This window comes from Phyllostomus hastatus, unplaced genomic scaffold, assembly GCF_019186645.2.
Source record: "Phyllostomus hastatus isolate PE091 unplaced genomic scaffold, TTU_PhHast_1.1 phas_contig_196, whole genome shotgun sequence".
In the NCBI taxonomy this organism is placed as follows: domain Eukaryota; kingdom Metazoa; phylum Chordata; class Mammalia; order Chiroptera; family Phyllostomidae; genus Phyllostomus; species Phyllostomus hastatus.
In genome coordinates this window covers 8,737,820-8,759,593 of record NW_025333709.1, presented here as the reverse complement: position 1 = coordinate 8,759,593, position 21,774 = coordinate 8,737,820, and the positions used below count along the sequence as shown (strand labels likewise).

The 21,774-nt window shown below is 52.1% G+C and overlaps 1 protein-coding gene across 1 annotated transcript; it reads right to left on the bottom strand.

Moving 5' to 3' along the window:
• LAP3 (leucine aminopeptidase 3) lies at window positions 1-18,823 on the bottom strand. The gene is made up of 13 exons (XM_045834269.1): window positions 18,629-18,823; window positions 16,010-16,125; window positions 14,985-15,039; window positions 14,420-14,525; window positions 12,924-13,083; window positions 11,889-12,053; window positions 9,042-9,200; window positions 8,788-8,912; window positions 7,549-7,637; window positions 6,599-6,701; window positions 2,939-3,018; window positions 1,034-1,143; window positions 1-566 (listed from the first exon to the last, which is right to left on the bottom strand). The coding sequence occupies exons 1-13, from the start codon at window positions 18,728-18,730 to the stop codon at window positions 377-379; spliced, it is 1,560 nt and encodes a 519-aa protein (XP_045690225.1). The 5' UTR covers window positions 18,731-18,823; the 3' UTR covers window positions 1-376.
• Window positions 18,824-21,774: the final 2,951 nt, after the last annotated feature.

Genomic DNA, 21,774 nt, shown 5'->3' with positions numbered 1-21,774 from the left:
GAGCACAAAAAGCTGGGTTTATTGTTTCTGACAACTGCACAACAACTTTTAATTTGTTTCTAGTTCCTGGGATCACAAATCTGAAATACAATCTTGCTACTCAATTAAAAACATACTCTGAAAAGTGATTAGGTAGTTTTAAAAAATGTAATCCATATATAGGATATCTTAAAAATCTTTGCCAAGCAAGACACTAGATTTATATTTTAAAGTTGCATAAAAATGAAAAAACAAATCAAGACATACAAATTTCACTTCGTTCTACATTCTTAAACACCATCCTTTGTTTCCTCTAGAAGATTCCTATCCCTTGCAGAGTATTCTGGAGCTCCACCGCCCATCCGAGACAGGACGGAGGAACCTCAGGGCACCCGCACTACTCACTGTCCTGACTGAACCGGACCAGGAACTCAATCAGGGTCCGTGTGGGCCTCCCGCTCATGCCTTTGCCCAGACACGACACGTCGTCCTTGTTGGTCATCACGCCTGCTATGTCCAAGTGCGCCCACTTCGGGTGCGTCACGAACTCTCTGAGGAACGCCGCGGCAGTGCACGCACCCGCGGACCTGAGAAGACAGAAGTCGTCGTTGACCTCCCGTGAACACGCGTGGAACATTCTGTTAAGGCCCTCCACTCTTGCTAAGTGGGCTCCACGGCCAGGGAGCAAAAGGCAAGCTCACGACACCTATTAAGAAGTTAACCCAGAAATCACTTCCAGATACTTATCTTCGGACATAGCTTTAAGTAGTAAAGGATAATTCCCCTTTTCCCGAGGTGCTGAATTTCTGTATTATCTGTCTCGTCCACTCATTGTTTGTCTACAATGACCTTTAGACTTGAAAACATGTAAAATTTTGAGAATCATTTAAGAAATACTTAAAACTTACAGGCATTAGAAACTAATGCTTACAAGCACCACACCAAAAGGAAACTGGACAGTTCAGCCTTCTGCAAACGGGGCTAAAACTGACAATGGTCGTTCTGGCAACCAACGATGACTGCAAAAATGCGCTTCGTAGCTCGTGTTCCGTACCTGTATTTCCCGATGTTGTTCACGTCAGCAAGCTGGCAGTCGACCACCTGTCTGGTGTAATGTTCAAAGAGAGGCATCCTCCAGACGCGGTCCCCTGTGTCGACACTGGCCTACGGGGGAATGAGGCACGGCGGTCGGAAGGCTGGAGGAGGGGGGTTTGGGGCAGACTCTCGGCACTGCTGTGGGGTATTCAGCGCAAGTAGGAGAGAGCTGTTCTGACCTAGTACTCCAAAACGTTAAGCTACCAGTGGATTCCAGAATCATTTTGTTACTAATGAAAACACTTAAGAATTATAAAAGAAACCAAGCGTGTAGTAAAACAATCCCACAAATTTGTAGGGTATTTGCTCAGAATGTCCAATTACTATGAAGGGTCTCCGTTTAAATTATGGAGCTGGTGTCCTGCAGTATGTGCAAGCTGTGACGCCTGTCACCTCGGCCTGCTGGGGAAACGCATGCCTGGAACCAGGCCACTGGGGCCCAGGGTCCAAGGCGAGGTGACCTCACTCATTGGTGTAATGGTCTACAGGTCGTTGCTCCTTCCACACTGACTGAACTCTTCCTGAGCACCACCGTCAGAGTAAAGAATTCACTATCCATACCATCCAAGGGACCCGTGTTTTCATACACTGTGGCCTAAGACGAGGCTGAAGAGGGAAAAGCCAGAAAGCAGCCATACAAGCTGAGGAACTGTCAGGGGAATCGGCCAAGAGTTGAAGGTGGCCGCCTCCCAGAAAACAGACACTCAACTGTTGTAGACAGCGGGCGGTTTTTTAAATAATGTTTCTGCATGTATCACTTTGCTTTTTTCAAAGAAGCTGACATTTTTTAAAAAACCGACAGTGTGGTGGGTGCTGAGAGAGACACGGGCGCACACGAGGCTCAAGGAGAGGCCCGTGGCCCAGCCTGGGGGAGACGCTGAGCTGGCGCCGCCAGGGCAGGGAGAGGAAGGCCTCACAAAAGGTGAGAAGACACAGATGAAGGGGAAGCGGTTTAGGGTGAAAAGAAGTTTAGCACCTGAAACCCACGTGAAAAACTGTTCCGGGACACCCTGCGTTTGTCCCCGCTGGCACACAGCGGGCTCCCACTAACTGCTTGTTGAAGGAACGAGGTGCCACGTGGAGCTGTCCCGGAGTCCCAGGGGTGCACAGGGCCTGGGGCTCAGGGGAGAGGTGGGACTCGGCAGCGCTTGGGGGGCTAGCTGAAGCCTTGCGAGGAAGTGGGCTCCCTGGTGGGGACCAGGAACAGTGGGACCGGCATGTGGCCCAAGGCTGAACACCCACCAAAGGGGCAGACGAAGGAAAAAGCTGGCAAAGGAGGCTGGAACAGCAGTCAGCAAAGACGGGAGCCAGAGGAGATTTTCACTGAAGCCAAGATCAGGGCGTCACCAAAAGGTCAATGAGTTACACGCCGCCTCTAGATGGCCTCAAGGAGGCTGGGAGTGAGGGGCTGGGGTGGGGGGTGGGGGGGAGGCTGGCAGCAGTGAGGGAAAGCAGGGGGCTGGGCCGGGTGTGGTAACAGGAGACTGCTGTTTGCGGAGGCCACCTTATCACCCTCTAGGAATGGACCAGTGGTGGTGTTCTTTGAAGGCCACTCCTTCCTTTAGAGAGCTGTCCTCTCGACCTTTTCAACCTCAGCGACCCTACAGTATGGCCACAGTGTTTGAGAGTCATTGTTACATCACAAGGTTACTGGAGGAGAGGAAGAAGGTGGAATCATACCCGGAATTTTGAGACATTTATAGAAAACCCAAAGCACACTGAATTAAGTGTATTACATTTTCAATTCAGAGGCAGATCTATAGCATAAAAATCCCTTTACCGCGGGGGTTCAAGAAGTAGGTCATTCTAAGACCAGGATAATCGCCCCCCCCCCCCAACTTGGGTCTCCGAGCGTCGTCCCTACCTCAGACAGTCTGTTCCACAGCCAGGACGAGTTGGTGAAGACGCCGGTGGCACCGGACCCCAGCGCTACATCCATGGCGCCTGCAGGACACAAGGCCTCGGGTCAGCGCTCCGTCTCCCCCCGCCCGGGGCACTCCCACGAAAGCGCGGCTTAAACAGTTCCCTCGTTTTCAACACCAGGAAAGCCTGTTGGCAAATCCTCACCGGGTACATCTTTCTAATTTCCCAAGCTGGAGTTCACCTCCCATTATGAGGGAAAGTGCAAAAAAGAAAGGAACACTAAATATCACCAGTGCTCTCATCATAGGGAGAACCACCACGTGTTTTCAAATATTTCCTTCTAGACTTTTCCTAAACTTAAAAAAAAAAAATTAAGACCATACTGTGTATGTCCAAGTATGTGTTCTTCCTTTCATGCTTTAAACATTTTCCCTCTTTTAAAACAAATGTTTGAAAGTAGTTTTGATGATGTGAAACGTCCTTTGGGTAGAAATAACATAATTTACTTACTATCAGGTATTTAGGCATCTCAAATTTTTCAGTATTTTAAATCAGTCTCAGTAAGTATCCACTAAAAGAGTATGATGGCTTTTTAAAAAAAAGCCTACTATTATTTTACCCTATTTGTTTGTTTCACGTTTGTTTCTGTCTCCAACAAAGCCGCCTCTCACCGGCTGACTTCAGAGATGCAGGTTAGACCCACCCCTTCATCTGGCCACTCTGGCGAACTCGCGGGCCACACACGGCGCCAAGTGATCAAACCGACCGTCCCCGGGAGGGGGCGCCCTCCGCTGTCAGCCAGCTCTGTGCCTTTGGGACATTGGATTGTGTATTTGTTCCAAGAAATCACAAGTAAACGGCATTAATAATCAGTCCGCAGTAAGAAACTGCAAACCATCAACAACTGACAACAAATCACTATTTTGGCGTGGTGGCTACATGCCAAAACCTGTGATGCTGCGTGGCGCTGGGGCAACTCGGGTCTGTTTGGGTCACCTGTTCCTTTGGGATTTGCTACTTTCCACCTCCCAATGATCTCTGAAACCTACACACACTTCCGTCCACCACAACTGCCACCATCCCCTACCCCTCGATTATGGTAATAGTCTTTCCTTAAAAACTTACTGTGGAAAATTTCAAATATGCACACAGCAAAGAGAATTTAACATAATGAATGCACAGGTGCCCATTAGCCGGCAGCAACAGTATCAACTCATCGACATCCCACACCCAACAGGTGAGGCTGAAGCCAAGCGCAGATACTGTCACATTCACCCCTAACGCACACACCTGAAAAGTCACCAAGTACACACCGCTCACCAGTCCCTGGCCTGCCAGTGTCTCCTCTGGCCCTTCCCCAGCCCAGTGCACACTGCCAGCCAGGGTCCCTTTTGCGGCGCACACTCCTGTCACTGTCTCCGTGCCCAACACTCTGCAGCAGCTTCCTGCGGCACTGGCTCAGGGCGGAACCCCGCGGCACGCCACGGCCAGCCAGGGTCTGGTGCCTGCCAGCGCCTCAGCCGCATGGGGCCCTGCTGCTCCCTCCTAGCCACACCGTGCCCTTCCCCATCCCACTCACCGCTGCCCCTGGGGGCCCCCACGTGTCTGGCCCCTTGGCTGCTGGGGTGTTCCTGCTCCCCTCCTCCTCCACCCAGTGATGCCTCCTGCTTCAGATCCCAGCGCTTCCCAGACAGGGCGCCCGACGCCCCAGCCCGTCGAGCCCCCACTGCACGGGCACCCACACGCCTTTTACCTCGCCTTTTACCTTGGCTTCCTGGCTTATCGCCGGCAGCTGCAGACCTGCCAGCGGGAGGGGCTGCTGACAGCCGCTGTCCCCTGGGTGCCTCGCATCTGTTCTCACCCAGCTCAGTCACCCCAGCCACTAACCGAGTCAAACACGCGCTGGCTGTGCGCACGGCCACGCATCCGGCACCCATCATATATATACTGGAGACTGTGACAGGTGACGGTCATCCTCTCTGCCTGCAGTCCACCCACATGCCTGTGGGCAAGGAACACACGCCGTGTTGTACGGACACACTCATTAATACCTGTCCTCAAAACAGTCCTATCAACCCCAAAAGTCTTGTTTCAGTAAATTTCTCAGAGAAAAGATGAGCACTATGCTCAAACAAGAATGTGACACGTTTTCTTAAAGGGACAGAAAGTGACAGGTATTTTATATGGGCCAACCGGGACCACGGCTCTAAAGGTGACTTCAGCGCATACTTCAGAACCGCTGCTACGAAGGGGGCGCTATCAGACCCCTTCCACGGGGGAAGAAGCTGAGGCCTTGTCCAGTTACCTGCTACTAAGGAGGAGGGCAAGTTTTAAAATCAGGTTCTCTCTCGAAAGACCATGTGCTTCCTCCTGCATTGAACTCAGGGTTGGAAACGTGCTTGTTCTCCCCTTTGACCCCAGCTCAAACTCAGAAGGGGCTCCATGAGTGTGTGGGGCTCTGAAGAGAACTATCTACAGCCTTCGGCCAACGCAGCAGCAGGGGGATCTGAAGGCTTGCCATTAGGTTGCCCTTGGCAACCTGGAGCCAACTTCCACACCTTGTCAAACCCTGACACGGGAAGAAAAGGGTGGGGCTGTGACCGCTCATTTATAGAAGGTGTGCTACCGCCCACCTCGTCACCGCCCCAAACACCTGCGCCTTGCACCTGCACGGTTCAGCCAGACGGGCCTGCTGAACTGGAAAGGGAAACACAGGCCCACGAAAACACTGTAATGCAACACCAGCTTAAAAAAGCGTTCTGCCAACACACCTGGGGACTGCTGCCCAGCCCACACACACAGGTGTGAAGGGAGAGCTCTGCCAAAGACCGGCGGAAGGGTTAAGAACGAAGGATGAAAAGATAGATTTGAATGTAGATCTTACCAGAGGCACAGACAGAAGGAATCCCCAGACGGAGAACTGCTGGATGCAGGATGACGAGCACAGGGTTTCTGCAGTGACGCAGCGCCCGCGCTCGCCCCCGCCCCCTCAGGAAGTTATCCCTCACACGCTGCACAGCTGGTGGTGGTCCGGCCGCCCCCGCCCCAGGGCCCACCGCACGGCACGCACTGGGTTAAAGGGGCCTGCCAGAATGTCCCCCAGGCTTCATGGCTCTGCCAGCAGACTTGCCCCCCGGTAGTGAGGCGCCAGGGGGTCCTGTACGTCGCCCCAGGCTGACAGACTAGGAAGTGGCAGAGCCGTGCGCCACCCCTGGGCTGGCCTAACGCCAGTGTGCGTCCCATGACACGTGACTCTGGCCTGTCCCTCTTAAGTGAGAATCCTGCCCAAGTACAAAAAGCTCAGAAAACTCAGTGGGTATCCGATATATCATGATTAAAAAAAAGATTGATTTTGGGGTTTATCACTAATCTTTTCACAGCTGTATCCAAAGGTCATCGTAACAAACACCTCCTAGTGTCATTTTAGATGTCACTCTGGAAGGGCCGATCTGACCCACTTGTCATTTCTTGTTGTGAAGCTACCGCCTGGCATGTTTCCAAACAACAAACCTAACCCTCAGAGCAGTTCACAACGGCAGCACCATCCCAGGCACAGGGAGCAGGTCAGCCTTCAGCTCGACCCCGCCCTGAGTGCAGTGCGCGAGCTCACACCGGCACGGAGACTCTCTCCCCACAGAGGCAGGAAACCCGTCCGTCTGACCTGTGAGGGTGGCGGCATCGATGATGACCTTGGGGTTAAAGGTGTGCGCATAGAAGAGCGCGTCGGCCAGGATGAGTCTCCCCTCTGCATCCGTATTGTCCACCTGCCAGGGGGAGAGTGGAAGAGAGAAGGAGGTCAGCTGGCCCAGCTCACGAATGTCAAAACAAGGCGCACCAGTGGTCAATTCAACAGTGAGAAAAAGATGGTGGGCCGCTCGTCACTGCGCATCGAAAACGTGTGATACTCCAGTTAGAATGGGAGTGCAGTTAATCTGAAGAGCAAATACAATTTAATACAATTTAATAACCCCTGTACCAGGGCTGATGACTTTGGAAGCTGAAATCATCAGAGAATGTCTGGTCCATTTCACCAACAAGTTTCTAACAAGGGGAAAAACTTCAAGATTTCTGAAAACAAATAAGCTGAAGAGCTTAAGGAAATCAAAGCGGGGTGGCAGCCTGGCCCTCCAAACACGAGAACTCGGCCACTTCAGCCACTTTATATAGAAGATGTCCCCTCTTATCAAACAGAGGCCCGGTCCTCACGGGCAGCCTGTGCACACGCGCGCCCCAGCAGTGCAGCGCCCATGACTCAGGACGGTGCTTCCCCTGAACACCTGCGTGGGGAGAGCCCATCACGGCACAGGTGCATGCAGAAGGCTGCCTGCACCTCCCTGCTTTGCCGTGCTCCGCAGGGCTCGCTGCAAATCCATGCTGGTCTGTGTGCACGGCACACAGGGTGCAGGGGGGACAATAAAGTAGGAAAAAATTCCTAAAGTTCCCCATGAAGAAATACTTTTGACTTGGCACGAAAACCCACTTGAGATAAAGACACCGCCCTCGCTCCACGGAGCCTGCGCTCTGCGCCTGTGCAGGCAGGTGTGTCTGTGCGGCTACTGGGGTCCCTTTAGGAACGCCAGACGGGGAGGGCTGCCTCCTCTGCTCACAAACCTGGATGGTCTTCCCATTCTTGGCTCTGACGACATCCCCAGGCTTGTTGGCCTTACCGCTGGGCATGTTTTCACAAAGAGGGGCCAACCCTATTGGAAGAAAAATAAATGAAGGAATACAGAATGTGTGGGCCCAACGATGCCACCCACAGCCGGGATGCCACTGGTGGGCCATCAAAGCGTGCCACGCACAGATGTCACCTTAACCTAGCGATCAAATTTAGCATCACCCACGGCCCCGCTGACATTATACGCATCTGCAACAGAAGCACACATCTGAACTGTCATGAAGAAACAACCAAATAAACCAAATCCTGCAACACCACGGGCAAGCCTGGGCCCTTCAAAACCACCGGTGTCAGGAAAGGGAAAATAGGTTCTGGATTGAAGAAAACCAAAGAGATGTGGGAGCCACATGCAACATGTGTTCCTTTACTGGCTCCTAGATTTAAAAAGTAGAAATAAATAGGTGTGTACACACACACACACAATGTACATTTTTTAGACACCTGGGAAGTGTGAATTAGGTCACTGTGTCAGTCCTGTCCTTGTTCTTAAGAGACATGTGCTAAAGCATTCAGGGGTGACACATCATGATGTGTGCTGCTTGTAATTTAGCAAAAAAAGAAGAAGAAGGACTAGGATATTCAATGGGGTGGGGGGATGCCGGACAGACCTGGATCCCCATGCCAACCTCCTGTGCTACGGATGTGACACACTGGGCAAGTCACTTCCTGGCCGTCTCCCCTCCTCCCCCACCCCATCTCTGAAACGGGGCAAGCACCCAGGGCTGTCTGCAGCCCGTATCGCACAAAGAGCCGCCATGCACAGAGCACTTGTTCAGCTCCCCCCGTACTTTCTGTGCATCATGGTGTTTAATCAGCCACAGCCCTGCGTGCTGACCACTGAGTGATCGGCAATGTCCTCCCACCCCGGTGACGGGGCGCCTTCCGCTGGAGGAAACCAACTCAACTTCACGTGCCCCTGGCTACCAGCCACTTTTTGCAGAAGTAAAACAAATCAATCCTCGTGACAACCCACGATTGCAAAATGCTTTTAACTCAATCAGGTCAGAGAAGAAAAAGAACTATCCCGGCCAAACAGCTTCCACTTAACGAAGAGCTATTTCAAAACCGTGTCTTGACGGGTTCAGGTCAGAGGAAACCACAGGCGTCACCTCACTCCCACGTCCGCCTGGGCTGCAGCTCCCCACGACACCCCCCCACCCCCGCCCACTCACCGACGATGTTGAGGGGCAGGCCGAGCTTGGCAGCCGTCACGATGGCCGAGCAGATAGTGGCGGCTCCTCCCATGTCCGCCCGCATGAGGTCCATGTTTGCGGCCGGCTTGATGGAGATGCCACCGCTACGGGGGGAGGACAAGGTGCGATGAGCACGCAGAGAAGGGGGCCCCCGCACACCCTCACACCCCAACAATGCAAACACACACACAGCGTTCACCAAACCACAATGCACAGGTGCAGCGGACACCTACCTATCAAAGGTGATCCCCTTCCCGACGAACACCAGGGGCGCGTCACTTGCGTCGGGGCTGCCTCTGTAGTGAATTTCCAGGAAGACGGGCGGCTCGTCGGACCCCTTGGCCACACTGAGGAACGATCCCATCTCCTGTTCCTCAATCCAAGACTTGGGTCTACGGGGCAGAAAAGGAAAAAAGCCAATGCATTTTGTCATCTCTGTTTCAAAGTAACCCGGAACATGCTCATCCATGGAAAAAAGAGCGTAACATATAAGCTCTTAAAATACACTCGCATCAGTGCTTTAGGGAACACGTCCTGTTTGCTTTCAGTTTTGGGCCAGCTACTTGTCCCTGTTTCCTCGGCTGTAGAACCAGGTCGCCCACGCTGCCGTCAGGACCGTCTATGGGATTCCTAAGAGAATTCACGCCTGGTACATAGAATGATGTCAAGTGATAACACGTAGTCAACAAATAATTGATGCTTGATTTTCTTCCCCTGACCTGCTCATGTATTTTTTGAAGTTGTAGTGTCAAGATAAGGCTCTGAGATCACAAAGGATGCACAGAGACAGTGAGGGCGTCTACTGCTTTCCTTTCTGGTATTTCAAAACACAAAAAAACAATGAACAAACCAAAAAGCCCACAAGGCCACAATTCCCAAGTGAACAAAAAACATCCTGACTCCTTGCTTTTACGGAATTGCTGGAATCCAGTCTTTTCAATGTTATCACACTATTTCTCACGGCCTCAATCCCAGTTTGAGATATTTATTAACTGAATAAACACAGGGTCAGCAGGGTCAATGCAGTGGGAACAGCCCTGGGTGCCGACCAGACAGCGGAGGCCGTATCCTCACTCCTCCTGCGCTGGGGTATGAAAGGGTTCGGTACTGCCTCCTGGCCCCTGTACCCGGGCCAAGAGAAACCCCACCCTCCGCAGAGAGCCCAGCAACGACCAGATCCAAGGCCTGCTTCTCCTACCTTGCCTCTTCATTTGTTGAAACTATTAAACTAAAATTGCATTATGGGGAGATGGCCACCGAGCTTCAGAGGGAGATGAATATAAAAATGGAAGGTATGACAATAAAAAAAAAAATCACTTCAAAAGACGCAAGCCTGTACCATGTGGATACATTGGATCACAAACTCAGCCCTCAGTGTTTCGGGCAAGCCCCGCCCTCAGGGAACACTGTGTGCTTCTTTGATCTGTGCACACCCACACTCGAGTGGGGCTGGCGCCCTGCCTCAGTTTAATGGGTTACACTGTGCCCACCTGCCCCTCCCTGGTTCTGGCTGACCTCCCTTCACTCTGTCACAAGCCTGGAGGTTCCCAAAGGGTCCCTGCGTGTGCTCCCCACCTGAACCACCCTTCCCGCTCTCTGTTAACTTCTGCGCAAACCTCCCGAGTCTGCGTGGGCACCACCTTTGTCGGTGAGCCTCCCTGGCTCTCCCCCAACCTCCCTCGCCTCTCTGCTCCCGCGGCCCTGCAGGGCCCCTTTACTGCCCCGTTCCTTCCCACCCGGTCTTCGGTCTTCACTGCTTTGAGGACAAGGATCCCCGGCATCCACCTCTGGGTGCCAAATCCCCGGGCGCGCGGGAGATGCCCCCACTGGTGTGGAACCACACGGCCCCCGTCTGCAGACACAAACCAGCCCTGCTGTCCCCTCAAAGGGACAAGACGCTGGTCCAGAGGCTGAACGCCGCTGCCCAGTAAGTGCACGCCAACCACACAAAACATTTACTGAGCGCTGAGTACTGTGTCTTCTACACATCTCACTGTCTGTCTGCACTCCTTCCGGACCAGGGGGGGTTTCCTGGAAAATGTGACCTCTAAACACAATTAAGTACTGAAGAATTCTCAAGTGCCCTTGAGAAACAACCTTGACAGTGAAGAATTCTTTATGTAAAGCAAATACCCCTCAGTTTATTTTCATCATAAATCACCAAATGTTCAGACGCGGTCTGACGGAAGGGTCAGGAGGAGGTTATGGGTAGGGTCAGGGGTAGGTCACGGGCACCAAGAGGGTAATGGGGCCTGGAGGGGCAGCCTTGTGGGGCTGAGGAGCCCCCGGGACAGCCCGAGAATGTCAGCACTGGTGCCTAACTAGGTCAGAGAACCTACAAGGCCTCGTGAGGTACTCTGTGCTCTTTGCTTGTGTCCAAAAGAGAAAAGATAGGAGGAAGTCACCCAAACAAAAAAATGGCAGCTCCTCAAAAAGTTAAACAGAGTTACCCTTGGATCCAACAATTCATCTCCTAGGTACATACATCCCCAAGAGATGCCCAAGAGACAGGAAAACATCTGTCCACATAAAAACGTGTAACTAACACACACAGCAGCATTACTCACAGCATCCAAAAGGCAGACACAACCCACACGTCCGCGACCTGACTGACGGCTGGGGCAGGGAGGGAGAGGAGGAGTGGCTGTCGGCGGGCACAGGATTCCTTTCTGGGTGATGAGAACGTCCTAACACTGACTGTGGTGACAGCAGCACAGCTCCGGACGCAAAGCCACTGGACGGCACAGTTTACATGGGCAGACTACATGGTACGTGAATAACATCTCAGGACAGTGATTTTCTCTCTCTCTCTCACACACACACACACACACACACACACACACACACACACACAGCACGCAGTCTGACATCATGACAGCCTCTCAAAGGTAAGGAAAGCCCTCATAGAAAAACCTCAAACAACCCTCCTCTCACTTGTGTGTGGCCACTGGCGGCCACCTCACCTCTCTGGTCTCCAGTTACAAGCCGCTCCTCGGAGCGGCCCAGGGAGCTGCGTTTTAGGGCCCCCCAGGCTCCCCCTGGCTGCACCGGCCCGAGTCTAAGGCGTAACCCTGAGTTACCTGATGTGGACTTCCGTCTTACTGCTGGCACTTTTGAGATTCTTCTCAATTAGTTCGGCAAACTTGGTTGGCGTCATCTCGTTGGCAGGAGTCTCCATCAGCTGGCGAGCCAAGTTCTGCCCGGAAGCGAAGAGGACCCCTCTCTGCCAGGCCTCCTGGTCCCCGCTGGCAGAAGGAACACGGGGTCACAGTCAGACCACCTCTCCAGACACTGAGCACATCGCAGTGGCCAAGACGATGGACACACGGGGCCTGGACTCCCTGCCTGGGGTCTGGCTCAGAGTGGAACACGGTGCCCACTGCGTGAGCTGGGGGACCCAGGCGAGCCTGTCACCTCGCAATGCTCATCTACGGACAAAAGGGGTTGAGCCGATGGGTCTCGGCGGCCCTAAATCTCCCACACAAAGTGGCGACAGAGGCTTCCACGGAGAGGCCCACCCTGCCCTCCTGCCCTGCGTCAGGAACAGCGCAGCCCCGAGTGCCAGCTGCAGAGGGGCGCTGCCAGTGCCCACGGGGAGCTGCAGGCCTTCCACCCAACTGCTGCCTGGGACGGGCTCTGCACACCCACCAGGGGGCGAGGTTCCGCTTTCACGGAGAAAAGCCACGGACGTGGGTTTCCAGCCTGGCTCTTCCCGTGCACGGCGGGAACCGGTGTGAGTGGCCCGGAGACGGGTGAGGCGAGAGTCACCGTCTGGGGCCAAGGGAACTGTCTGGGGGGAAGCCTGCCGGGACCCGGCATCTTGTTCCCCCACCTCCAGGGAGCCAGCTGGGCGTGGCCCCTGGTCACCAGAGAGCATGAAGGGGCCCAGGGACTCACGGGGGACACGCACATGACGACAGTCAGGGGCCGAACGTGGGGACAGGTGCCACACTCTTAAAATGGCGAAGCTGATGGGGGAGGCCGCAGGCAGGCCTCGCCGAGAGCAGCACCCGCTGCTCGCAGACAGGCAGCTGGTGCGCGCGAGGCCCCGCTGTCGCCACACCAGGGAAGGCAACCCAGAGCCCAGAGCCCGGAGCCCGGTTCCGGCCCCTCACCTTCCGTGGAGCTTCGCCGACACGGCCACCTTCTTCTTCTGCTTCAGGCTGTCATACTCATAGAGCCCCAGCACTGCCCCTTCCGCGGCCGCCTGGGCGTCTCCACAGGGGTCCACCTCCACAGACGCGATCTCCAGGTCTTGAACCTGCCTGCACCCCGCTTCAAGAGGACAGAGGAACCGGGAAAACTGGAGTCATTTGGAGGCAATTCCAATAGCAGAAGGCCGAGGCACGATGTGGTGTGCTGGGAAAGCAGCAGGACTGGGGTTCGAATCCCAGCTCTGCCACTTGACCTTTCTGAGCCCACCTGACCTTTCCGAGCCCCCGTTTCCTCTTACGTAAAAGGAGGATGTGCACACACCTCGCAGGGCACAGGGGGACAGGCTGGCAGATCAAAGGACTGGTCTGGCTCCTCACAGAGTGGCCACGGTTACTAACGAGTATTACTTCTGAAACACTAGAATTTCCTGATGATGTTGGCCTGATCACCAGGTACTTGCCAGATTAAAAAGGACAAAGTGACTGGACTGAAATTATGCCCAACCAATTGAGCGAAGGCCATGATTAACCCAGCATTTTATTAGGATCGGGTCAGCAAAAACTCCCAAATTAAAGTGATGAAACAGTCCCTCACCGCGAACTTTGAGAGTCAATTTAACAAGCGTATATGATACACACGGGGCCAAGGATCACTTGGCCCAGCTCTCACTGCCTCCGCGTCGCCAGCCAGTCTCCGCGGTGAAGGCCTCGCCCTGTGCTGAGCCCTGCAGGGACTCGGCGGTGCTCACATCACCCTTTACACCAGCCACCTGGCAAATGGGGACCGTTGGTACTAGCGACAAACAAGCACCCCACTCTTTGCATCTGTTTTCTCCGATTTGTAAACGTGACGACTCCATTGGCTGAAAGGGCAGGCACTACAAAAGGGGAAAAAAATCCACGCCCACAACTTTCTAGTAAATTCGAGCCTCGGTCAACACTGTGAGAGTGAACAAACGGCCGTGAAACCTCCAGACACAAGCTAAGGAAATGTAAGAACAAAACCCCACGAGCAAACCATCTGTGTCTGATACGAATCCAAGCACGCCGGGCGGGGGAAACTGCGCATTCGGATGAGTCTCTTCTCTGTGAATGTGGTCGGGGTGCGGGTGGTCAGCAGACCAAAGCAAGGGAGACAGAGTAATCTTGAAGAGTAGACCCTTAGAAATCTCCATTGATATTTAACCTCAAAGATAAACTCACCCTCCCTGGCTGGTGTGTGTGGCTCAGTTTAGCTGGAGCGTCATCCCATAAACCAAAAGGTCAAGGGTTCAATTCCTGGAGGGGGCACGTACCCAGGTTGTGGGTTCCATCCCTGGTCAGGGTATCGGGGCATGTACTGGAGGTATCCCATTGATGTTTCTCTCTCACATAGATGTTCTTTCCCCCACTCCCTTCTCCTTTCTCTAAAATCAATAAGCATGTCCTCACGTGAGGATAAAAAATAGTAAACTAACCTGCAACGGCCACTCTGATGTTTTCTTTGCCTTCGTGCCAGTTTTCCAGGTCGTCCACTCCAGCCCCCTTCCTGCCGAGGCCCACCACCACCACGCTGGGGAAGTCCTGTTCCAGAAACACGGACGTCAGCCACCTCGTAACTTGAAAGTGTTCATTTCTAGCCGAGAACGGTATCTGAGCTCAACTGCCTTAACCTCAGCACGTGGCAAAATGAGCATCAAATCTGGTTGCTGGGTTTTCTGAGCCCTGTGTTTTGCTAAAATTTTACAACATGTGTGTTTAAAAGGTAGAGAGTGAGGAGAACCCTGCAAATAATTGACTATGTAAAAGTGCTCCAGCTCCAGCAACCGAACAAAGAAAGCCTACAGTTTAAGCAATACGAGAGAGGCAGTACTTTCTGACAGCAACCCCCCTTATGATCTTATACAATACGTACGGCTTCTCACTAGGACAGACTACACACACAACACAACCCAGGTTGTTCTGCACGACTGTGCATTCACAGTCCTCGGCACAAAGTAGGTGCTCACTAAGGGTCTGCCAAATCTTATCTTCATCTCATACCTCATGCAGACCATAAAAGGTTCGGGTTTTGCCTGCCTTCAGGGGTGGTCCAGATCTGAAAACAAGGAGAAACAGTTGTTTAAATTGTTCGATTGCTCTGTTCCTTTGACAAGTGACATGTACCTACCTCCACCATTATTAAAATCCTCTGCTGCTTCTGTGAATTTCCTGCACTTACGTTTTTATCAAAAGACGAAATTTTTCTCAGGCCAGATTTCTCAGATGCCCCGCTGCTAATTCTAGCTCAAAAACTACTTAGTGTGCTTCCAGATTAGATTTAATGCAAACGTATCGGAAAACCAACACAGACAGCAACACCCAGGATGGACAACGTGTGGCCACAGAGGAGGGCTGAGCACTGATGAAGGCTGCCCGGGACCTTCATTCCTCTGAATATACGCTGTCAGATAGCAGCCTAGGGCTCCCCGCACTGCCGGGTGTGTGGCATGGAGTCCATTTCGGCTTATCTGGCTTATCTGCAAATGGGATACCGGGCAATTTCCAATCAAACCAAGTGGCAAGGCAAGATTGTGGCCAAGGACTGGATGTGCTGGTGCTGCTCGGTTATCAGTCAGGAAGGCCAGATTGTTCCACACTCGAACAGATTAGCTTTTGAGTTAACAAATTAATTAAGGCACGCGAGAAGGTGGTCCACTGGAGAATGACTGCTAATTAAGAGGGATTCTGCAAATTCTGTTACCCACTGATTCGACAGTCACTATCACTATTAGACTACTCGTATTAGATCCAAGACATTATCTATGATCCAAATAAGATGTGGCTGCAGAGGCTTATGGTGACACTTCTATTTCTGCCAAATGGGGCCTGACTTCCCAGAACGGCAGACCCACCTATAAAGAAACCCCAAGTGCCAAAGTGCATTCCAGAGACACGAACTTTCACTTTCACTGAGCGGGGTCTAGAGGGCTTCCGAGAATTTACATCTACTAACAATAAAGCATAGAAAAAATACTGCTTTCTGTTCAAGGCACTTGGAAACTGGAACCCACAGAGGAAATGCTTACATGTTCAAAATTTCCCTCAGCTTTCCACACACCAATTTATCGAAATTCTCTCCTGCACTTGTAAACTGTGGGATGTCATCTTCTTTTTCTCTGGAATAGATTCCTAAAACAAGGCCCTGAAAACAAGCAAAAAATAAATAAATAAATATAATCTGGGTCCCCAAATTCCAGAAGGAGCAAATAATTCCACCCAAACCATGTCCCCATCAGGGCACACACCAAAAAACCAGAAGAACAAAGCCAAAAAAGCAGGTGCTGGGGAGTCGGCTACACTTACATCCTGCCTAATGTTTCAAACTCCTGCCAAGACAAGACTGTAATCACTACCTGTCCTGGGTCTTCACGGTCCCTTCCCATGGAAGGGTTCTCACAAGTGAACACTTTCAAGTAAGAGCAGAACAGTGTTTTGTGTCAGAAAACAATCTTACTTGTAACCAGGTCAGAAGGGGTTCAGAATATGCCACTCAAGAATAGGCCGAATATGTCATACTGATTACTCTGAGCTGCAAGTACTGGCGATAAGATTTGGTACGTGCAGGAAAGGCTCTCTGACCTCCTGCTTTCTACCGAAAAGCAGGTCATAAAATTCCCCACCAGAAAGAGGCTGTCCTGGTACCGGGAGGAGAACATTCTTATTACCAGAATATGGGAGTTGACACCAAAACGGACCTGTACAAACGCACCTCCTAAAATATCCCTTATCTCTCATCAGTTTCCTCTCCCCCATACTTCCTAGTCCTTGTGTCATGATTTGCTGCCCCTGGCTCAAGCCTGTTTGTCTGATCACCTCCCTACCATTTTTCTTTCTCTGTTTAAAAAGGTTTGTACCCTGGCTGGCGTAGCTCAGTGGATTGAACGCGGGCTGCAAACCAAAGTGTCGCAGGTTCGATTCCCAGTCAGGGTACATGCCTGGGTTGTAGGCCATAACCCCCAGCAACCACACATTGATGTTTCTTTCTCTCTCTCTCTCTCTCTCTCTCTCTCTCTTTCCCTCCCTTTCCTCTCTAAAAATAAATAAATAAAATCTTAAAAAAAAAAAAGGTTTGTAAATTTTGGGACCTAAAGGCTTTTGGGTCTTTATCTTCCTTTTGAAGACTCCCACGTCCACTAAAATACCAAATAAAGCTTGTACACTTTTCTCCTGTTAATCTTTTGTCTGTTTCATTCTTAGGTCCGGCCATAGAACCTAGGAAAGTAGAAGGACGTTCTCCCTCCCCTACAACCTTCAGATGCAAATCTCAGGTATTCTGGAATGCTACCCCCGTCGTGCCGATGCCTGCACTTGCCACCACTGGAACAAACTCCGGGCAGCTCACAGGCTGAAAAGAAAAAGGAGGCAACCTCTCCAAGAGAGGCAGGGGCAGAGCATTCTGCCCAACACTCAGTGACTGACGCCCTCGGGCTTTGAATAACCGAAATAAGGAAGTAAACCTAGAAATCACTATTTGCTTTTGCCCGGCAATTTGTGACTTTAAAAATGTCTACTGCCTCAAGGCGACTCTGTGGGGCGGAAAGAGCTGTGGTCTTCTCATCTGACAGAACAGGAAACTGAAACCTGACCCGGCACAGACTAGCCCGGGTGCCACTGACCTGCGGGAGAACCCTGAGGCCTTCCTCATGGTCCTCCGTCCTTTCCACGAAATCACACTGGTACTTGGACCAAATCGTGTCTTTCCATCAGAGAAAATGGGCTTCCTTGGCGTTGGTAACCTTTCCAGGTTCTACCTTTCCTAGGGTTCATGCCCTGAATTCCAAGAAACCAGGGGCAGAACTGAGAAGAGAGGACCCGGATGTTACCTGGGTGGGGTGTCGGATAGCACTGAAAAGCGCTAGGATACAACCTGAGACCCGAGCTCAAGCCCTGTCTAGAACATTCCGCCCCAGGGACCCTCATTTCTTTCTGGTCCTCCAGCCTGAGTCCCAGTCTTGTGCACCTTCCACCACCCATTCTCCTTTCCAGATCCTTCCCATCCCAACAGTGGTGATCTTCATCATTTTGGGGAGTTCAATTAGGTGAAGAAGGCTTTTCTTCTGGGAGACACTCTCCTTTTAATTTCACGAAGAAAGAGGTCTCTTTGCAAAACCCTTTTCCCTAGAGAGGTATTGTTCTCCCGGCCTTCCACTCCAGGGAGGAAGGACCGGAGGTGTGCAGACTTCGTGACCGACTTTGGGACGGGAGATGACATTCCACCTCAGCAAACGGGCTCCTTCCTAGCTAAAGGGGGAACGATACTGGCACCGTCCTTTCCGGGGTTACTGCGAGGACTAAACAAAATAATGAATACGGGCATGGAACAGGGTGGCAGCTCAGGAAATGGCAGCTCCGGCTATTCTCTCTCGCCCAGAGTTCGGGTCCTAGGACTCTTCCAGGCAAGGAGAGGGAGGAGGGCGCACCCTCGGCAAAGATAAGGCTGGAGAGGGCTCAGGGTACTCAGCAGCCCCGAACCCACAGCTGATGCCCAGGATGAGCTTTGCAAAGGGAAAGAACTTTCCTTTTGAGCCCATTTTTTTCAACCTGGGGCAAACCAAGGGTCACCACGGCTTCGACCCGCCCCGCAGCCCCGGTCGCCCGTGCGCACGGCTCCCGGGGCGGCCTCGGACCCAGCCACGGTCTCTCACCTTCGTCATGTCTGCGGCGAAGGAACCTCGACTCCAGAAACGTTTCACTCCAAGACGTCGGATGGCAAATAGTCCCGCTGCCGGAAGAGGCAGCAAGAACATCTTGTCGGCTCGGCCCCTAGCACCGCCCTTCAGCGAGCACGTGGCGCCGTGAGGCTGGGCGCGCGTCACCGGCCGGACCGGGCTTTCGGGGACACCGGCGCGCGCCTAGCGGGCGGGGCAGGTACCCTGGAACGTTAGCGGGGCGGGCGCCAGGGGCGTGGTGGGAGGGGGTCTAGGGGCGGGGCTTTTCGGTAGGTGCGGCTAGCGCGAGCCTGCTGGTGCCTTGGGGGCGGGGCGTATGCGTTGGGGGCGGGGCTTGGCGTTAATCTCCAGAAGACCGGGTGGTGCTGGCAAGGAAGTGACTGGGGCTGAGGGGCAGAGCTCTCCTGCGAGTGCTTGCGCGGTCAGAGGACCAGAGTCGGGACTCTAGAACCGGCGCGCTGGAAAGGGGCGGGACCTAGCTATGACGTAAACCGGGCCGGTGAGGAGGCGGGGTTCAGGAACACTGGGAAACCAGGAGGTGCACGGGGTTTCACCGCTGAGGAGTAATGTAGGACTGGAGCTCCTATTGGGTGTTATAAAAAATACCAACCCTTTTTCTCCAACTTTTTAAAACTTACATATGATCCAAGGGTGTAACGTTGTAGGACGGTTAACCCAAATACGGTTTTTGAAGTTAGGAGCTTTGTGTGCAGTGCTCAATGTTTTAATATATTTTTCTTTTTAAAAGGGGGTTTGAAATACTTGGTTATGAAAAAGTGCATGGTTAAAGAAAAAGGAAAATTACACGGTTGACTCCTACCTAGAGGACATGCGGATGCTCGAGGAGGGACGCACGAAAGCCATGCTAGATGTTATACCTGATCCTAGTTGTAGCTGTATCTTTGATTTCAGCTCGGGGCGTGGGGGTGGACGGGATACGGAACCCAAGCGTGCAAAGTCTCCACCCTGGTCTCAGTCGCAGACGGGGGAGACTATTTCATTCTACAACGGTTGGACACAGCAGAGAGTTCCACGATTTTTTCCGTATGGTTTTCTTTTGGGGGGGGGCGGGGCGCAAAAAATCTTTATTTTTACATTGGGGAGAGGGAGTAGAAAAGAAAGCCCCTATAGTGGGCCCTACGCAGGGGCAGCTTCTTGTTCCATAGGGTTAAGGAAGACTTTGAGGATATAAAAGTTTGGAAAAATCCAGGTGTCGTTGCTTTACACGTTGTGATGGGTAGAAGGGACGAAGTGAAGTGTGAAGGCCTCTCACACCCTCCATCTTGCCCCAGACTATTTCCTGGAACCCTGGGGCGGAGAAACCGCCATTTTTATTCCTGCTTCTTGGGATTGTTCGCGGACACGTAGTGACGGGGAACGCCCAGCAGGAAGCGCCACACGCCCTGCACGTTGGCGAAAATGGCGACCCCCGTGTCTGTAATCTTCCGGACCAGCGGGACTTGGTCCCGCGCACTAGCTCGGGGAAGGGGCTGACTGTTCCTGAAGGCTGGACGAGTTGGGGAAGATGGGTCCTCCTTGGCCTGTACCTCCTTCAGATAGTTAAAGCGAAGTTGCATCAGAAACTCAATAAATTCTCCAAAATGCATTTATAGTCACTTCAAAAAGAGCGGAATCTTTGTATTTACTTTATTGTTCTCTTCTTGTTTCAACAAGATCAAGCTGCCGTGTCCACAACCAAAAATTAAGTGCTGAGACCTGTCCCCCAAGCTTGTGTGTGAACAAAGGGGGCGCACTGCACGCTTCAGAGGCAGCTGCGAAGCAAAGCTGTCGCCCCTGCTTCTGTGTGCCTGCGCTGGTTTCCTGCGTTTAGTCTGCTGCTCCTGCAAGGAGTACCGTGCTTCCTGGCTTATTCTCGTTTACTTCTTCCGTTCAGTTTCCGTTTCCATTTTCCATTTTCATGTGCCTAATAGGAGATGGGAGGAATACATTTCACAGCCCCCCCAAAAAAAACTGTTGTCCTTACTGAGCGGGGTTATTGACCACTTGAAGATGTAAGATTTAATCATCCATCACACTCAAAATGAAAAATGTTTACTATGTTTTTCTGTTAGAAACTGTGAAATATGACAGAATTTGTGTTCCTGGCCTCAAAGACTGATCTAGTAGAGATCAGATGTATAGTAACTGTGTTACAGAACAGACCCAAGGGGAGTATGATATACTTACTATTACTGAAAGGAACCCCTCACTAGGCTCGCTATGCCCTCTGCCAGAGTCTTTCAATGCCAGAGATTTGTGAAAAGGAAAGGAAATGGGTTTTTTAAAAGGTTTTATTTATTTATTTTTAGAGAGGGAAGGGAGGGAGAAAGAGAGAGAGAGAGAAACATCCATGTACAGTTGCCTGTGGCCTGCAACCCAGGTATGTGGCCTGACTGGGAATCGAACCTGTGACACTTTGGTTCCCAGCCCGCGCTCAATCCACTGAGCTACGCCAGCCAGGGAAGAAATGCTTATTTAAAGCTATACAGACTTAGAGTAATGACTTAATGTCTTCATTAAAATATTAAAGTCTTTTAGGATACCCACAGATGCACACAGTCCTTCCTTCTCCCTCTGCCCTAATCTGGGGTACCATACCTCAGGAAAAGAAGCAGAAGTCTGTGATTCAGGCTCCCAGCACCATCAGCTGTGTTGCCTCCATAATCTCCAGTTAATCCAAAGCCATGTGGCACCTTCCCATGGCCCACCAGCAAGAGTCCTTTCACCCCTTTTCTTCCAGGCAAAGTATCTCCTGCTTCCTAAGCCATGTGGTTCTCACTCTTGCCAAAGCTGCAGAGTCCCCACTCTGCCAAAGCCCTGTGGTTCTCCCTCCAACATGGCTGCTACGTCTGGGTTTAAATCCCCGGGCCAATCTCCCTCTGCAGCCCCATTTCTGATTCCTCCTACAATCTGTTACATCTGCCAACACTCCTGTATTCTTTCAGCTTTACTGGGCTGCCATCGTAAGTCTGGGCACTTGTGGCCCCATGTCATGGAGCCAATCTTCTCCAGGCTCTCTCGCAGGCCCTGTAACCAGGGGGAGATGCCCCCCAGTTACATCTTGGGTGGAAGTCACTTCCATCCCCCTAGGTCAAAGCATGGCCACAGCTATTTAACATATC

What these genes read in the sequence shown, in the direction of transcription:
- LAP3 (XM_045834269.1), bottom strand. Translation starts at nt 18,730, where the DNA reads ATGTTCTTGCTGCCTCTTCCGGCAGCGGGACTATTTGCCATCCGACGT. An exon ending in AAGGGGATCACCTTTGATAG is followed by an intron (nt 8,913 to 9,041) that starts GTAGGTGTCCGC and finishes CTCCCCCCGTAG; the next exon opens with CGGTGGCATCTCCATCAAGC. An exon ending in AGAATGGGAAGACCATCCAG is followed by an intron (nt 6,702 to 7,548) that starts GTTTGTGAGCAG and finishes TCCCCCTGGCAG; the next exon opens with GTGGACAATACGGATGCAGA.